This window comes from Lissotriton vulgaris, chromosome 2_2, assembly GCF_964263255.1.
Source record: "Lissotriton vulgaris chromosome 2_2, aLisVul1.2, whole genome shotgun sequence".
Lineage (NCBI taxonomy): Eukaryota > Metazoa > Chordata > Amphibia > Caudata > Salamandridae > Lissotriton > Lissotriton vulgaris.
In genome coordinates this window covers 125,063,675-125,077,098 of record NC_141688.1, presented here as the reverse complement: position 1 = coordinate 125,077,098, position 13,424 = coordinate 125,063,675, and the positions used below count along the sequence as shown (strand labels likewise).

General features: G+C 46.7%; 1 protein-coding gene across 2 annotated transcripts in view; it reads left to right on the top strand.

Annotated features, from left to right (window-relative positions):
• The window catches only part of ALPK3 (alpha kinase 3), a 1,258,466-nt gene that overhangs the window by 579,490 nt on the left and 665,552 nt on the right, over positions 1 to 13,424 (top strand). For both annotated transcript variants that reach the window (XM_086959428.1, XM_086959429.1), the window contains one exon: positions 12,372 to 12,500. In XM_086959428.1, coding sequence (XP_086815554.1) covers positions 12,372 to 12,500 — 129 coding nt within the window. The remainder of the gene's footprint in view (positions 1 to 12,371; positions 12,501 to 13,424) is intronic.

The following is a 13,424-nucleotide window of genomic DNA, read 5'->3' as shown; positions in this document are numbered from 1 at the left end:
TGCCCAAGCCCGCAAGGGTTTATTGGGTTACCCACCCCTATAATCAGACGAATGATATTCAGCAACTCCGTGGTATTGGGCACCGTGAACTGGTTAAGACCCCCGTTGTTAGTCATCTCACTACTGGTGGAGATATTTCTGGTGGGTTCTATCAGTGCCTCTGGAAAGGTTTTATATATGGTGTCCACTTTCTGCACAAAAAAGTCGGCGATAGCTTCACACATATCTGTCGAGTGCAGATCAGGAGTTATAGTTCTCTCCAATGAGGTGAGCTCTGTGTAGATAACAAAGAGTTCCTTAGTAGAGTGCTCCGCCAGTTCAATTCTATTCTTCAAGAACTGACGTTTAGTGGATCTAATCAGTTTATGGTAACTCTTTATACTCTTTTTATAATTGAGTCTAGCCGAGTCATCATATTTATTGCGCCACATGTATTCCAACTTTTTGCATTCCGTTTTACAATTCTTTAATTCAGCATTAAACCACTGAGCTGTTTTCGAGCACCTCGTTGGGGGCTTAGTAGTCCACGGGGCAGTTTCATCTAAAGCTCCTGACAGCTATTTTTCAGCCATTCCGATACCTTCTCTGCCAGCTTATTATGGTCCGCCCTGAGGAGCGACAAACCCGTCGCCATGTTGTCCATGCGGAGTTCCAGCGCCTCCCTTGAGGCCTTTATTTCAGCTAGGATGAGGTCCAACTTCGCGTCTTGTGTACACTTGCCTGTCGGTAGTATAATTTCCATGTTGGAGGAGGCCAGTGGGTCTTCTGATCCGGTGGACTGCACATCAACGTTTGTGCCCGGATCTTGTAGTTAGGTCCTATGTTTTCCCATAGCTCTCGTCTGCAGGGTGGCGGTGGTAGGGACGGTATACACCTGTTACAACGCATCTTTTACAACTACCTACTGTTACAACGCAACTTTTACAACGCATACCATTACAACGCATTGCGCTGGGGGGCGCTCTAGGATAGGGAATAAGTATAATTTACTATCCAACACCTTCCCTAGTGTCCACGGGGACTGGAGTTAGAATAGTAAATTATACTTACCACTATCCAGCACCTCAAAGCGCTATGCGTTGTAATGGTATGCGTTGTAATGGTCGCGTTGTAACAGTAGGTAGTCGTAATGGTATGCGTTGTAACATGGTACATCCGGTAGGGACCCACTTGCTCTGAATGGTCTAGTGGCCTCCGGTTACCGACGTTCCCTACTTGCCGTCTCGCAGAACAGCGCCCCCTCCAGTGTGAGGGGAGTGCCCTGTAGGGTCGAGGAAGGTAGTTTAATACCCTGGTCTGGTTATAATCTCAGCCCGGGATCGAATGCATGAGTCCTCGCCTCTGCGTTAGCGCCTGAGATGGCACCGCCGTGTAGGGGTAGGGTGAACGCCGCGCTCAGCAGTCCAGGGCGTCGGATCATGTGCAGCCGGGGCGCAGTTCCACTTTCCTCACTAGTATCGCCTCCCTGGAATGCGCCTTCTCTGTCTGCAGGGCAGCCAGCAATTAAGCCACACCGATACGCTGATCAGCTTTCTGCTGTAGTCGCCGTGTCTTTACTCCTTACGGTGACCCACTGACTGGATCAATGCTGTCCCCCACTGGACCACAGCGCGGGACGCCGCAGGGCCGCCGTGTCACCTGTGGCGGCAGCGCCAACTCGGTGTCATGCAGTAAGATGGCGCTGGCAGTCGCGGCCCGCCGAGACGGCGAGCGTCCTCCGCAGTGCAGCACCGGCGCTCTCCTCGGTTCGGCGTCCGCTCCGCAGCTGGTGCAGGAGTGCTCTGTTGGTGCGCTACCCCTCTGCCGGGCTCCCGGTGCGTTCGTGTCTCCTCGTATCTGTAGTGATGGCGGGCCGGACACCGCTCCCGTTTGCCCCCGGCTGGGTCCCGGGTTTTGCTTGTGTTCGGGCGGTGTAGTCGCCCCCGGCGCCTGCTCCGCCGCAATTTAGCATGCACAGGATGTCGGGGCAGTTCTCTGCTCCGATTGCCCCCTCACACTGCGGCATCCGCCGGCGTCCGCTGTTCCCCCCAGCCTGGCTCGCCTGGTAATTGAGGCCGAGGCTGCACACGAGGCTCCAGGCCTCAACAGAGTCACTCTCCTCACCCAGTGTCCACCGGCTCACAAGGCTCGCAGGCAGTCGTCGCTGGGTGCTCGCCCTCACGGCGATGTCGGGGGACTCGAGTGGGCGGTCAGCGGCCTCAGGGAATCAGGATAAACAGCAAGTATTGCGGGCGGTGGACATAGCTCTGACACTATGCGTCCGCCATGCTCAGCTCGTGTCCACGCCCCCCTGGATACACTGTTAAGGCCGAAACAGGAGGGGGGACTAGCGGTCCCTAACTTCGAACTCTATTACCTGGCGGCGCAGCTGCAGATCCTTACACAGAATGTAGCACAGGAATTTAGGGGTCCGGAAGAAGCTCGCGGATCAGGGATACAGAGGCATGTCCTCTCTTATATAGTTATGCAACAGCACCTAGTAGTCCGGGATCTAACCCTACCATTCTTGCACCTATGGCAAACTTGATCAATGCCTCTCTAGCAGATGGATTGGTGCCCCCTAGCTGGAAGAAGGCGAAGGTTAGGGCCCTACTTAAAAAACTCAATCTAGACCCCTTCAATTTATCCAATTTCAGGCCTATCTCTCTCCTCCCGTGTATTAGCAAGTTGACAGAAAAATTCATTAATGCCCAGCTGTCTAAATACCTTGAATCAAACGAACTACTTAAATCTTAACAGACAGGCTTTCGCCCTGGCCAGGGTACTGAAACAGCGATGGTGACGGTGGTCGAGGAGGCCAGGAAGATCATGGATGCAGGAGGATCAGTGGCAGTGATCCTCCTGGACCTGAGCGCGGCCTTCGACACGGTCAACCACCAGATCCTGGCCCAGCGACTTAGAGATCTTGGGATCAAAGGTGTCGCCCTGTCCTGATTGAAATCGTTTCTTCATGACCGCTCATTCCAGGTGATAGAGGGTAGTTACACATCTAAAGAGACCCCTATACGTTGCGGAGTGCCACAGGGCTCCTCCTTGAGCCCCACGCTCTTCAACGTATATATGTCCCCTCTGGAAAAGATAGTCAGCCCACTTGGTATCAAACTCCTGACGTATGCGGACGACACCCAGCTGGTTGTCTCTCTTACTCAGCAGGAAAATCCTACCATCGACCGTTATTCCTGCCTGAGAGACATAGTCAGCTGGATGGACAGATCTCACTTGAAACTTAATAGTGACAAGACTGAGATACTGGTGATGGGGAATCAGTCCCATTTTCGTCCGGACTCTCTCTGGCTCCCATGCATGGGTAAGCCCCCAACCCCCAAATCCGAGATCAAAAGCCTCGGATTATGGCTGGACCAAAATCTCACCATGCATACCCAAGCAAGGAAAACGGCTGGAGTCTGCTATGGGCTCCTGCGCTCCGCCCGGAAAATTCTACCACTGCTCCCTTTCCAATCAAGGAAATTCCTGATCCAGGACCTCATTCTGTCAAGGTTGGAATATGGAAACGCACTGTATCTTGGCGCACCGCGGAAAGTAACTACTAAACTACAGGTAGTGCAGAATGCGGCCGCACGGATTCTTACCAACACCAAGAGTCGTTGCTCGGCCGAGCCGGCCATTAGAGCGTTGCACTGGCTGCCCGTCGTGGTAAGAGTGCAGTTTAAGGCGCTCTGTCTCACGCACACAATTCTCAACGGGAAAGCCAGCTCTATCCTCAAAGATCTGGTGACTCCTTACACCACCTCCAGACCCCTCCTATCTTCTAACGCCCACCTAACTCTGCCACCTAAGATCAAGAGAGCACGATCGGGAGGTCGACGTTTCTCCTACAACGCCTCCAAATTGTGGAGCTCCCTCCCCCCTGTTCTCCGCGCACAGACCAACCTTTTGGCATTCCGAAAATTTCTGAAAACCTGGCTGTTCCCGTAAGCTTCCCCTCTTGATTCTGCCTGTACTTGTTCAGCGCTGGGACGCTTACGGGCAGCCATGCGCTCTAGAAATCTCCTAACATTTAACATTTAACATTTAACAAGAGAAGACTCTGAGGTTGTGCTGGAATAAAAGTTAAAAGAGGGCGAGAGTGGTACACCCATATGCACCCGAAATCCCTCTAGGCATGCTGACTGCATTGCCACATGGAGGGGACTGGTCCCGGATACTGGAATGGGAGGAGCTGGGGTTACAAATGGTGGGTGACTTCTATGCCGACGGCGAGTTGTTGCCATTTAGGGCGCTGCAAGATCAATTTGGCCTTCCTGGCGGAGGTTTCCTTTTGCACATGGCTGTTACTACTGCAATGCGGAAACATTGGAGGACGGGCAGTCAGAACCGCAGACCACGATGGCTTGCCAATATGTGGTAATGGCGGAGGGAACGGTTAAGGCGGTCACCTGCCTGCACACACGAATGCTGAATGAAGGTCTGGAACCCCTGACGGCTCTCAAACAGAAGTGGGAAGCGAGCATAGGGAAGCCCATTCCGGACACAACCTGGGGTCGCATCATGACGAGGACCTGGAAAGGATGCAGGAATGCACGGTTTCAGCAGGTACACTTTTTCATAATACATAGAGCTTACCTAACACCGGGAAAGATCAGGAAATATTTCCATGTGCAGGAAGCAACGTGTCCTAGATGCCTAGCGCCAGATGTAGAACTAGACCACATGATGTGGGAATGTCCGAAATTGGGGTCCTATTGGACCGAGGTAGGGACGCTTATTAATGAAGTCACGGAGCGGCAAGTGGAATATACTATGGCGACTTGTTTGTTGCTTTGGTTTCCTCACACCAAAACAACCAAGATAACCAGTAAATTTATCGACATGGGCCTCATTTTGGCCCAGAGGGAAATCACCTGGCACTGGAAGTCGAAGGAAGGTCCCTCTGGTAAGCGGTGGGCGAACAAACTCCATAAGTGGTCCCATAGTGAGAGCATGATCAGATTACGCCAGGCAGCCCGTACAGCTAACGAGAGGAGTCTAGAAGCAGCGCGCGCATGGGCAGAACTAGTGAGAGTGTTAAGTGACAACCTATCCCCAGTGGGAGACTAAACCGAGAGAGTAATGTGAGTTGTTCCATGTAAGATACAGAAGAATAATTGCGATCCTACAGGTTTCCTCCCTTTTAGGTGTTAAGAGACTAAGAGAAGGCCCACACTAACTGCAGTTCGAGGGGGGTGGGTTTAGTTAGGACATTGAAGGTATCTACTTTTATTGCAGAAAGGATGGACTTATTAGAATCCCATGGGTGGTTATTACGACGGAGAACTTAGGCTGGCGACTCCCTATGAGGCGTGGCTGGGAAAGCCGGGCACTACACGAGGCGCACAGAAAAGGGATCGGGGTATGACGCTAGGCCACGCTCCACACTGACAGAACCTGAAAATACATACCACTTAGAGCATGGGTCGGGTAGCCTAGAAGAGTTGGAGGGCAGAGAATTATAAAAAGCAGATGCTAGGCGTTCCGAAAAGCAGAGACTAGGGTTCCCCGCAAAAACGCTAATTACGACATTGATTACTAACGCCGCCCGACCTCCGGGATGTGGGCTAAATGGCTGTGATATGATTATGTTGTATTGAAAGCGAAGCGTTTCTCTGTTTGTACTAGCGGGTAACCCAGAACAGGTGGATGTACAATGTCTAACTTTGCAATAAAAATAAAGTTTAAAACAAAAAATCATGAGAACTGTCAGTATGTCAAGTGGATGCAAAGAAAGCTATCTTGTCTGGGAGAACCAACAATGAAGCACACATTGACTAATGATTTGGGTACGGAACAAATGGGTCCAGTTTATTATATAAACTGTGGCAGCCTTTGTTTAGGCAGAGGTGCATCTCGATGGATTGTCGAAGGTCTACCTATGCCTAAATTCTAGCCCAGCTGAATTCCAACACCATCCTGAAGAGGATAATGGCCTGTTCCACACCAAGGCTGGCTGCCATATGACACACATCCACATGTAAATGTGAAGTTAGACCACTCCAAGGTATTCTGGCAGATCCACACACTCTATGCTTTATAGGATAAGAAACACTAGGTAGGAGTGTGATTATATGTATCCATCTAATCTAATGCAAAGGCATGATGGGTGAATTATTCATTCAGTTTGGCATTCTTGTAATGCTGGTAACATTGTTTTGCTCCATTCTATTAATCATTGCAGCACGCATATTTGACACAAGAGTACAATTGCTTCAATACATGTTTGAAATGCCAATATGCCTACTTCTTGTGTCTCCCTTTGGGCATGCCTGTGGTACTAATGAATTTCCTTGGGGGAATTAAGGTTGTCATGTTCTGAGGTTGCAGACACCATCAGATGCCTTGCCCAGTTAGGGGCCCAAATGGCACACTAGGATGTACCATGTTACAACGCATACCATTACAACTACCTACCGTTACAACGCGACCATTACAACGCATACCATTACAACGCATAGCGCTTTGGGGTGCTGGATAGTGGTAAGTATAATTTACTATTCTAACTCCAGTCCCCGTGGACCCTAGGGAAGGTGTTGGATAGTAAATTATACTTATTCCCTATCCTAGAGCGCCCCCCAGCGCAATGCGTTGTAATGGTATGCGTTGTAAAAGTCGCGTTGTAACAGTAGTGCGTTGTAACAAATGCGTTGTAACAGGTGTATACCGGCACACTATGAACTAGCCAGGAATTAAGTCATCATATTCTGATGTCATTAGTAGACTCAGTCCCACATAGATTTGAAGCTTATGTTGCCCAAACGCCTAGTCTTACTGAGAAAGTAAGAACACTACTACAACCCTGACTAATGAATCTTGTGCAATGAATCATTCATCCAAGAAACCGATCACTGAAATGGTCAAGATCTGACGAAACAACATGATGTAAGTAGCGGAATGGGTGTGCACAATGTTCAGAAAAAATGAACATGGCTAGGGTCTTACACAGCCGTGTCCCCATGCCCTGCGTGCCTGAGCCATGAGTATCCGTTATAATGTTGTTTGGATTTTGGCCCCAGCTTCACACTTATCTAGTGTGTGCTTAAAGATTTGCCTACCCTTAACTCAGGAGAGGTACCAGACTTTTCCTGGACCAAGAGGTATACACCAAGTGGATCTCTCATAATGACAGCTGGACTACTGTCCCTGTCCTCACCCGTGTATTGCAATGGTGGCAGCATACCATATTTCATAGTGATAATAATCTGATCATGCCATGCCTGACCAAGCCTTTTTTACCTGTGTTGTATGCTCACTCCCCCACTCATTAAAAGTTCCTCTGTTCATGGTGACCCCTGAACACAGCACCACAATCCTGTGCGTTTGCTTATTGAATGATGTGCAGTACATGAGTGAATGAGAGAACTGGAGCTGCACAGACCTTTAGGTTCCAATTTGGAAGCCCTTGGCCTCGTCATGTGCACAAGATACAGGACTGGTTGCTTTCCTAGACAGCAGGGCAGTATTGCTGACATTCCTGAGACTGGAGTAACCGAGACACTGAAATGGGAAATGAAGAGACAGGCTTCTCCTTAGAAATTTGATTAGGGATTCTCATCCCTATACTTTGCAGGCTATTCATGAGTATCGATAATGGAACAACAGGTCCAAACTATTGGGAATAATGAATATAGTTGTCTTTTTTTAAGTCAAAGCAAGAGAAGAGAGGACCTCATATAGACTGATCCTTCTAATTAAAGCAGATGGTAAGATTGGTATGCTTTATTCCAAAGTTGTAGCTACCTGTTTAGCTATGGTGATAGACCCTGTGATATCTCAGCAAAAGTTTGGGTTTGTAACCAGTCTTAATATCACAGAACACATAAACATGGCCATTGCTTTATTTGATACTGTACAAACTGAGCAGAAGGACTTGGCAACCATGCTATTGGATGTCGAGAATGCTTTCAATTGGGTGTCTTGACTGTCGCCTCAAGCCATAATCCAAATTGAAATCCTTGCTGAAGATACTAAATGTCACTCAATTAACCCAATATATTTTTCTGTGGAAAAAAACATATGATTCCCTAACATAATTCAAGATCATTATTGCAAGTAGTGAGCTTCTTGTGGGAACAAGTTAATTGGTGACCTTTATAAAAAATACTGTCTTAAAGTCCTCTGAAGATTTGCAAAATAAGTATAAGATTCCTCAAATCTTCTTCTTCAAGAACCTTCAGATTTGGTCAGATAAATAGTATCCCATTAGCTCAAATTAGTGTAGAGATCATCCGACTAATGAATGTTTTATGCAAGAGAACAAATTATATAACTATTCTTAATATAAAATGTTTATCAGCACACTTGAAGATTGTTTAGAATCACTTGGGTTTCATTGGAGTGGGGACCTGGTTGTAAAATATCCAGCAATATATTAAACTCATTCAGCATTGCCGCCAGGTGCTAAGGTCTGTAAATGTAAACCTTCACATTAAAATAATTAACATGTAACATACTCCTATGCAACTATGTAAATGTAGGTTGAACTATAACGGTCCTAGATGTGGAAATAAAAAAAGCTGGAGACCTATATTTTTTCCAACTGTCAAAGCTAAAGCTGTATTGGAATAATGTATCGCTAGGATGAGTCTAGTGCTTGGACAAGAATTTAAAATTACTACTAAGATTATTCTTATTATTATTATTATTTCAAAGTTTTATAGAGCGCGGACAAGACCCTTGCGGGTATCATGGGAGTTGTAGTTGATCTGTGGATTTTCAATGTGTTTTTCTAAATGCTTCTTTGTTTTTGCGAAAACGCTCCCGCGACCGCGGGGCTCTGAAAGGGAAAAAACCAAACAACAAAGCCCCAAGTCCCGCCCGCCCTTCAACAGCCGGCGAGAACCAAGCACTATCAGTAAATGTAGGAAAAAATAATGAGGCACTTAACTGGCTGCGTGAGCAGAGAAGAAAGAGGAGGAAGAGTGAAGAGGGACTGATTATCTTCACTTTGTGGACATAGTGGAAGGACTACATTATGGACTGTTATGACGGACTCATGGGAGTTGTAGTTGATCTGTGGATTTTCAATGTGTTTTTCTAAATGCTTCTTTGTTTTTGCGTATAAGCATTGGTTGAAGCTTTTCTGAGGCTGCTGTGTTTTTATGTAATAATAAATAGCGAAGGAAGAAAAGCATAATCCGAGCCTCCGGTCCTGCCATAGAATCCTTATTGCTATTATGATGTTGCAATTCTGTGTGATCTGTTTAATTACTGCTCTTGTTGCCACTATTATGTTTGTTTTTATAGTCACAACTATGCGCATTACATGCACTAGAATTGGATTTTGATTTTAATAAAAAAAATTATAAAAGTATATTCTTAGTGTATATTCATGATTGTATCTATTTATAGTGAAAGGAGGTTTGGAACCTCCCCAAAGAGGCCACCTTGGGCCACCGCGCCCGCCTCCGAGGAAGCCAAATCCCCCAACGTCGGGTCCAGCTTAATCAGCAGTGACCGCCTGCGCTCCGTTAACAGGGCGCAGTTGGCGTTCCTTAGGAAGATTATGACACGCTAAAACCAGTTTGACAGGACTTCGGGCGAGTTGACCGTGCCTGTGGCCTTCGCCTCTTCTGCCATGTCGAGGATCTTCGTGGAGGGCCCAACCGCGTCTAACAGCTTGTCTTGGCATGACCGCCAAGAGCGGTCGATGCCCTTACGCGGGTCCTTCATAAATTTAGCCAGGAAGGTGGCCATCTTAGCATCTAACTCTGGTGTTAAGGCCACCTTACCTTCTAGTGTGGGCCTCTGGCACTCCCCTCACAGGCAACCCCTAGACTCCTTCTCTAACGGTTTGCGTAGGCGACTCGCTACGAACTTGGCCACCGTGTCGCCCGACGTCCAGGCTGCGGATCACGGATGCATGATCTCATCCGGATCCAGCATGCCTGAACTGTCCCTGGGTAACTCTGTGGCTGAGCCCGAGGGGCGCCAAGAACGCACCGTCTCCTCGTCATCGTCTGTGTTCGGGGAATCTGCACCCGGAGACGTAGGAGCCGTCCCTGAGGCCACCGAGGGCTCAGGCTCCGAAAGTGGCGCGGGGGAACAGCAGTCGCCTTAGCCAAAAAAGCATCTAGAAGACGCTCAACGGCGCCTCTGTCCATCCGCTGCCCCCTTCTGGCGCACTCTCCCTGCAGGGCTTCTTCGGGGCAGGAGAGCCCTCACCTGAGGGGCCCGGGAGACCAGTAGGTACTCCGGTATGGGCCTGCTCAATTTTTGCGCACTCTTCCACGATGCGTGCTGAAAGGCGGTCCTCCATGGGACCCACCACTTCAGTAACGCAACAATAGATTGAACTATCCACTGCCTGATAGAACTCATCATCATTTAAATAGGGGTGGAACCCCTCCTCATAGTAATCCCCCTGTTCCATACTGTAATGGGAAAGGGACGCAAGCGTGTGCTAAAACACTACCCACAAAGAAGGGTGTCAATAGATATGGGCAGGCCACAGGGACTGCATTGATATTTTTGGGCCAAACAAAGTAGGCAATAAGGGTGGCACCAAACCCCAAAGCGCGCCGACCCTCCTCCCTAGGACCGGGTCTCACCGCCCCACAGCGCGCTTTCGACACTCTTTTTTTTTGTCAGCAAATAAACTCCCGGTGTCAATCCTGCCTGCCGGCGGTTCACGCGGTAAAGAAACCGCACTACGGACCCCAAGGGGCGTCAACAAGTAATTTGTGGCCAAAGTACAGACCTGGTAACTGGGCGTTCAGAGAGGCGGTCGAGGGCAAGGCTCCGTTGCTACAGGCACCTCAGCGCGGCTCCTCCGAGGAGCCAGCGAGACGTATGAGCACCCTCTAGCGGTCGTTTATGCACCGCAATTAAAAGGTGGCCAAAAGTCGCGTAAGGAACGAAAACGCTCCCGCGAGCGCGGGGCTCTGAAAGGGAAAAAACCAAACAACAAAGCCCCAAGTCCCGCCCGCCCTTCAACAGCCGGCGAGAACCAAACACTATCAATAAATGTAGGAAAAAATAATGAGGCACTTAACTGGCTGAGTGAGCAGAGAAGAAAGAGGAGGAAGAGTGAAGAGGGACTGATTATCTTCACTTTGTGGACATAGTGGAAGGACTACATTATGGACTGTTATGACGGACTCATGGGAGTTGTAGTTGATCTGTGGATTTTCAATGTGTTTTTCTAAATGCTTCTTTGTTTTTGCGTATAAGCATTGGTTGAAGCTTTTCTGAGGCTGCTGTGTTTTTATGTAATAATAAATAGCGAAGGAAGAAAAGCATAATCCGAGCCTCCGGTCCTGCCATAGAATCCTTATTGCTATTATGATGTTGCAATTCTGTCTGATCTGTTTAATTGCTGCTCTTGTTGCCACTATTATGTTGTTTTTATAGTCACAACTATGCGCATTACATGCACTAGAATTGGATTTTGATTTTAATTTAAAAAAATATGAAAGTATATTCTTAGTGTATATTCCTGATTGTATCTATTAGTGAAAGGAGGTTTGGAACCTGCTAACAAAAAGTCCCTTGATACTCACTGGACTGATTGCTGTTTGTCAGTACGCACCATCTTCATGTATTGTTGACCTGGTTTGTGGATTACAGTTCACCAGATTTCGTTGTCTCAAGTTGGTATGTTTACTAAGTCTGTGCTGCCATGGGACTTAGGGACCCCAAAGCACGGGCTTTTTTTAAAAAATGTTTCAGAAAATCTATCACTCCTTAACAAGGTTTGACAATATCTCTCTTGCAGAGATGGCGGACCCCCTTACATCGATGCAAGGTCTGTTAATAAAAAGGATTTGGTTAGTGCCTTTAACACTTTTCATAATCAGTGATTGGTATTTTTTGCCAGGCGTCTGAATCCAGAAGATTACATTCAGAATAAGAAAGTTATTTACCTCTAAAAAAGAGTATTCTGTGTTTTATATCAAAGCAGGCCGTGTCAAGATGAATAGAAAAATGGTGGAGATGTGTAGCTTATGTTTGTCATCATAGATGTTGAAAAGATCATGGCAAGGTTTAAGATGTTCACATTTTTGTGTGTTTTTAACAAATTATTCTATAAATGGCAGAGGATTTTCCACGCATGTGCATTTTTGAAGATACCCTCTTTAACAAACTATTTGACAGGGATAATTTTTAAATTTTATAGATCTTATACCTAGAAAATATGTGCTTTTCTTTATCAGTAAATCCACTACTTACATAATGTTCTCTTTGAACGGCGTATCATTTAATGTTTGACAGTAATGTAAAGCCATTCAGCAAGTAGTTTCTGATGATAGTTATCAAAATGAAATCATATATTCGTAATTTGTCAAGCCAAAACGAAAAATATTAAGCTAGATCAGTTTGTGTTCAATGTCTCTTTCCCATATTCTGGCAGTGAAGTTTAACCATGTTTTTATTTTTAGATTGCAGATAGAGAAGAAGCTTTACAAAAATATCACCATTTGGAAATGGAGTATCGAGCTTTGCAACAAGCATATGCTGTCTTGCAGCAACAGTTTGAGCAAACACTAAAATCCAGCAAAGAAACTGAGGTAGTAATTTTATTATATAAACAATAGTTTACCGTCATAGAATCTTTATTATTGATTAGAAATATGCCTGTGTACAAAGATCCCAAAAGACATTTCTAATAAAAAGATGCTAATGCCAATCAATCAGCATTTGTAGAGCGCTGCACTGTCACGCTTTGTGTATCTGGGCGCTGGGGTACGATGTTTGCCTCATGGCAGCTCACCCTGTGATCCTAACAACAAAAAGAACCGGGGGTCTATAACGGAGCTTCAAGTACTCCGAGCTGCTGCAAAACTCCTACATAAGTGAGTTAGGCTCTAATAGAGCTATATAAGTCTCTATATCAGAATGTGTGCCAGGACAAACCTGTCGAAGGACCTACTGAGATTGTTGGTAAGACCCATACAGAGATGTGTTGGATTCCCATCAAATAGGTATGTAGATCAAGTGTTCTCATTTGGTCATCCAAAAATGGGGTGGTATGTCTCTTGATCAATGAGACCCATCCATCGCCCTTACTCAATTGGGTCGCACCATCATTCGCTAAGGTACCCATGAACAAATGATAAAGATGGGATCGAGTGCAGTGCAAAAATCAAAAGATGTGTGAGTTAAAAACAAGGGGTAAAAGGATCAATAGGCGAAAAACTCTAATGTAATTTGTCCTTTCCCTCAAACAAACAAGAACAATGCAGAGGAAGCAGTCTAAACATATAACTGCATTTACAAGGCCAACATGTTTCAGCTGGTAGGGACAAGATCCCATGGCTTTCTTCAGGGCCAGAGTTCTAAGCATTAGCTACTGCATACATAAAGTCAACGTAACGACAATCTAGGATATACATAATTAGTCCAAAATCGTGTTCCTCTGTACCAAACGGTGTCTCTTACATCTGAATAGTACAGGGAGTGTACCTCACCTCTCCTGGAACCCAGCTCAGGAA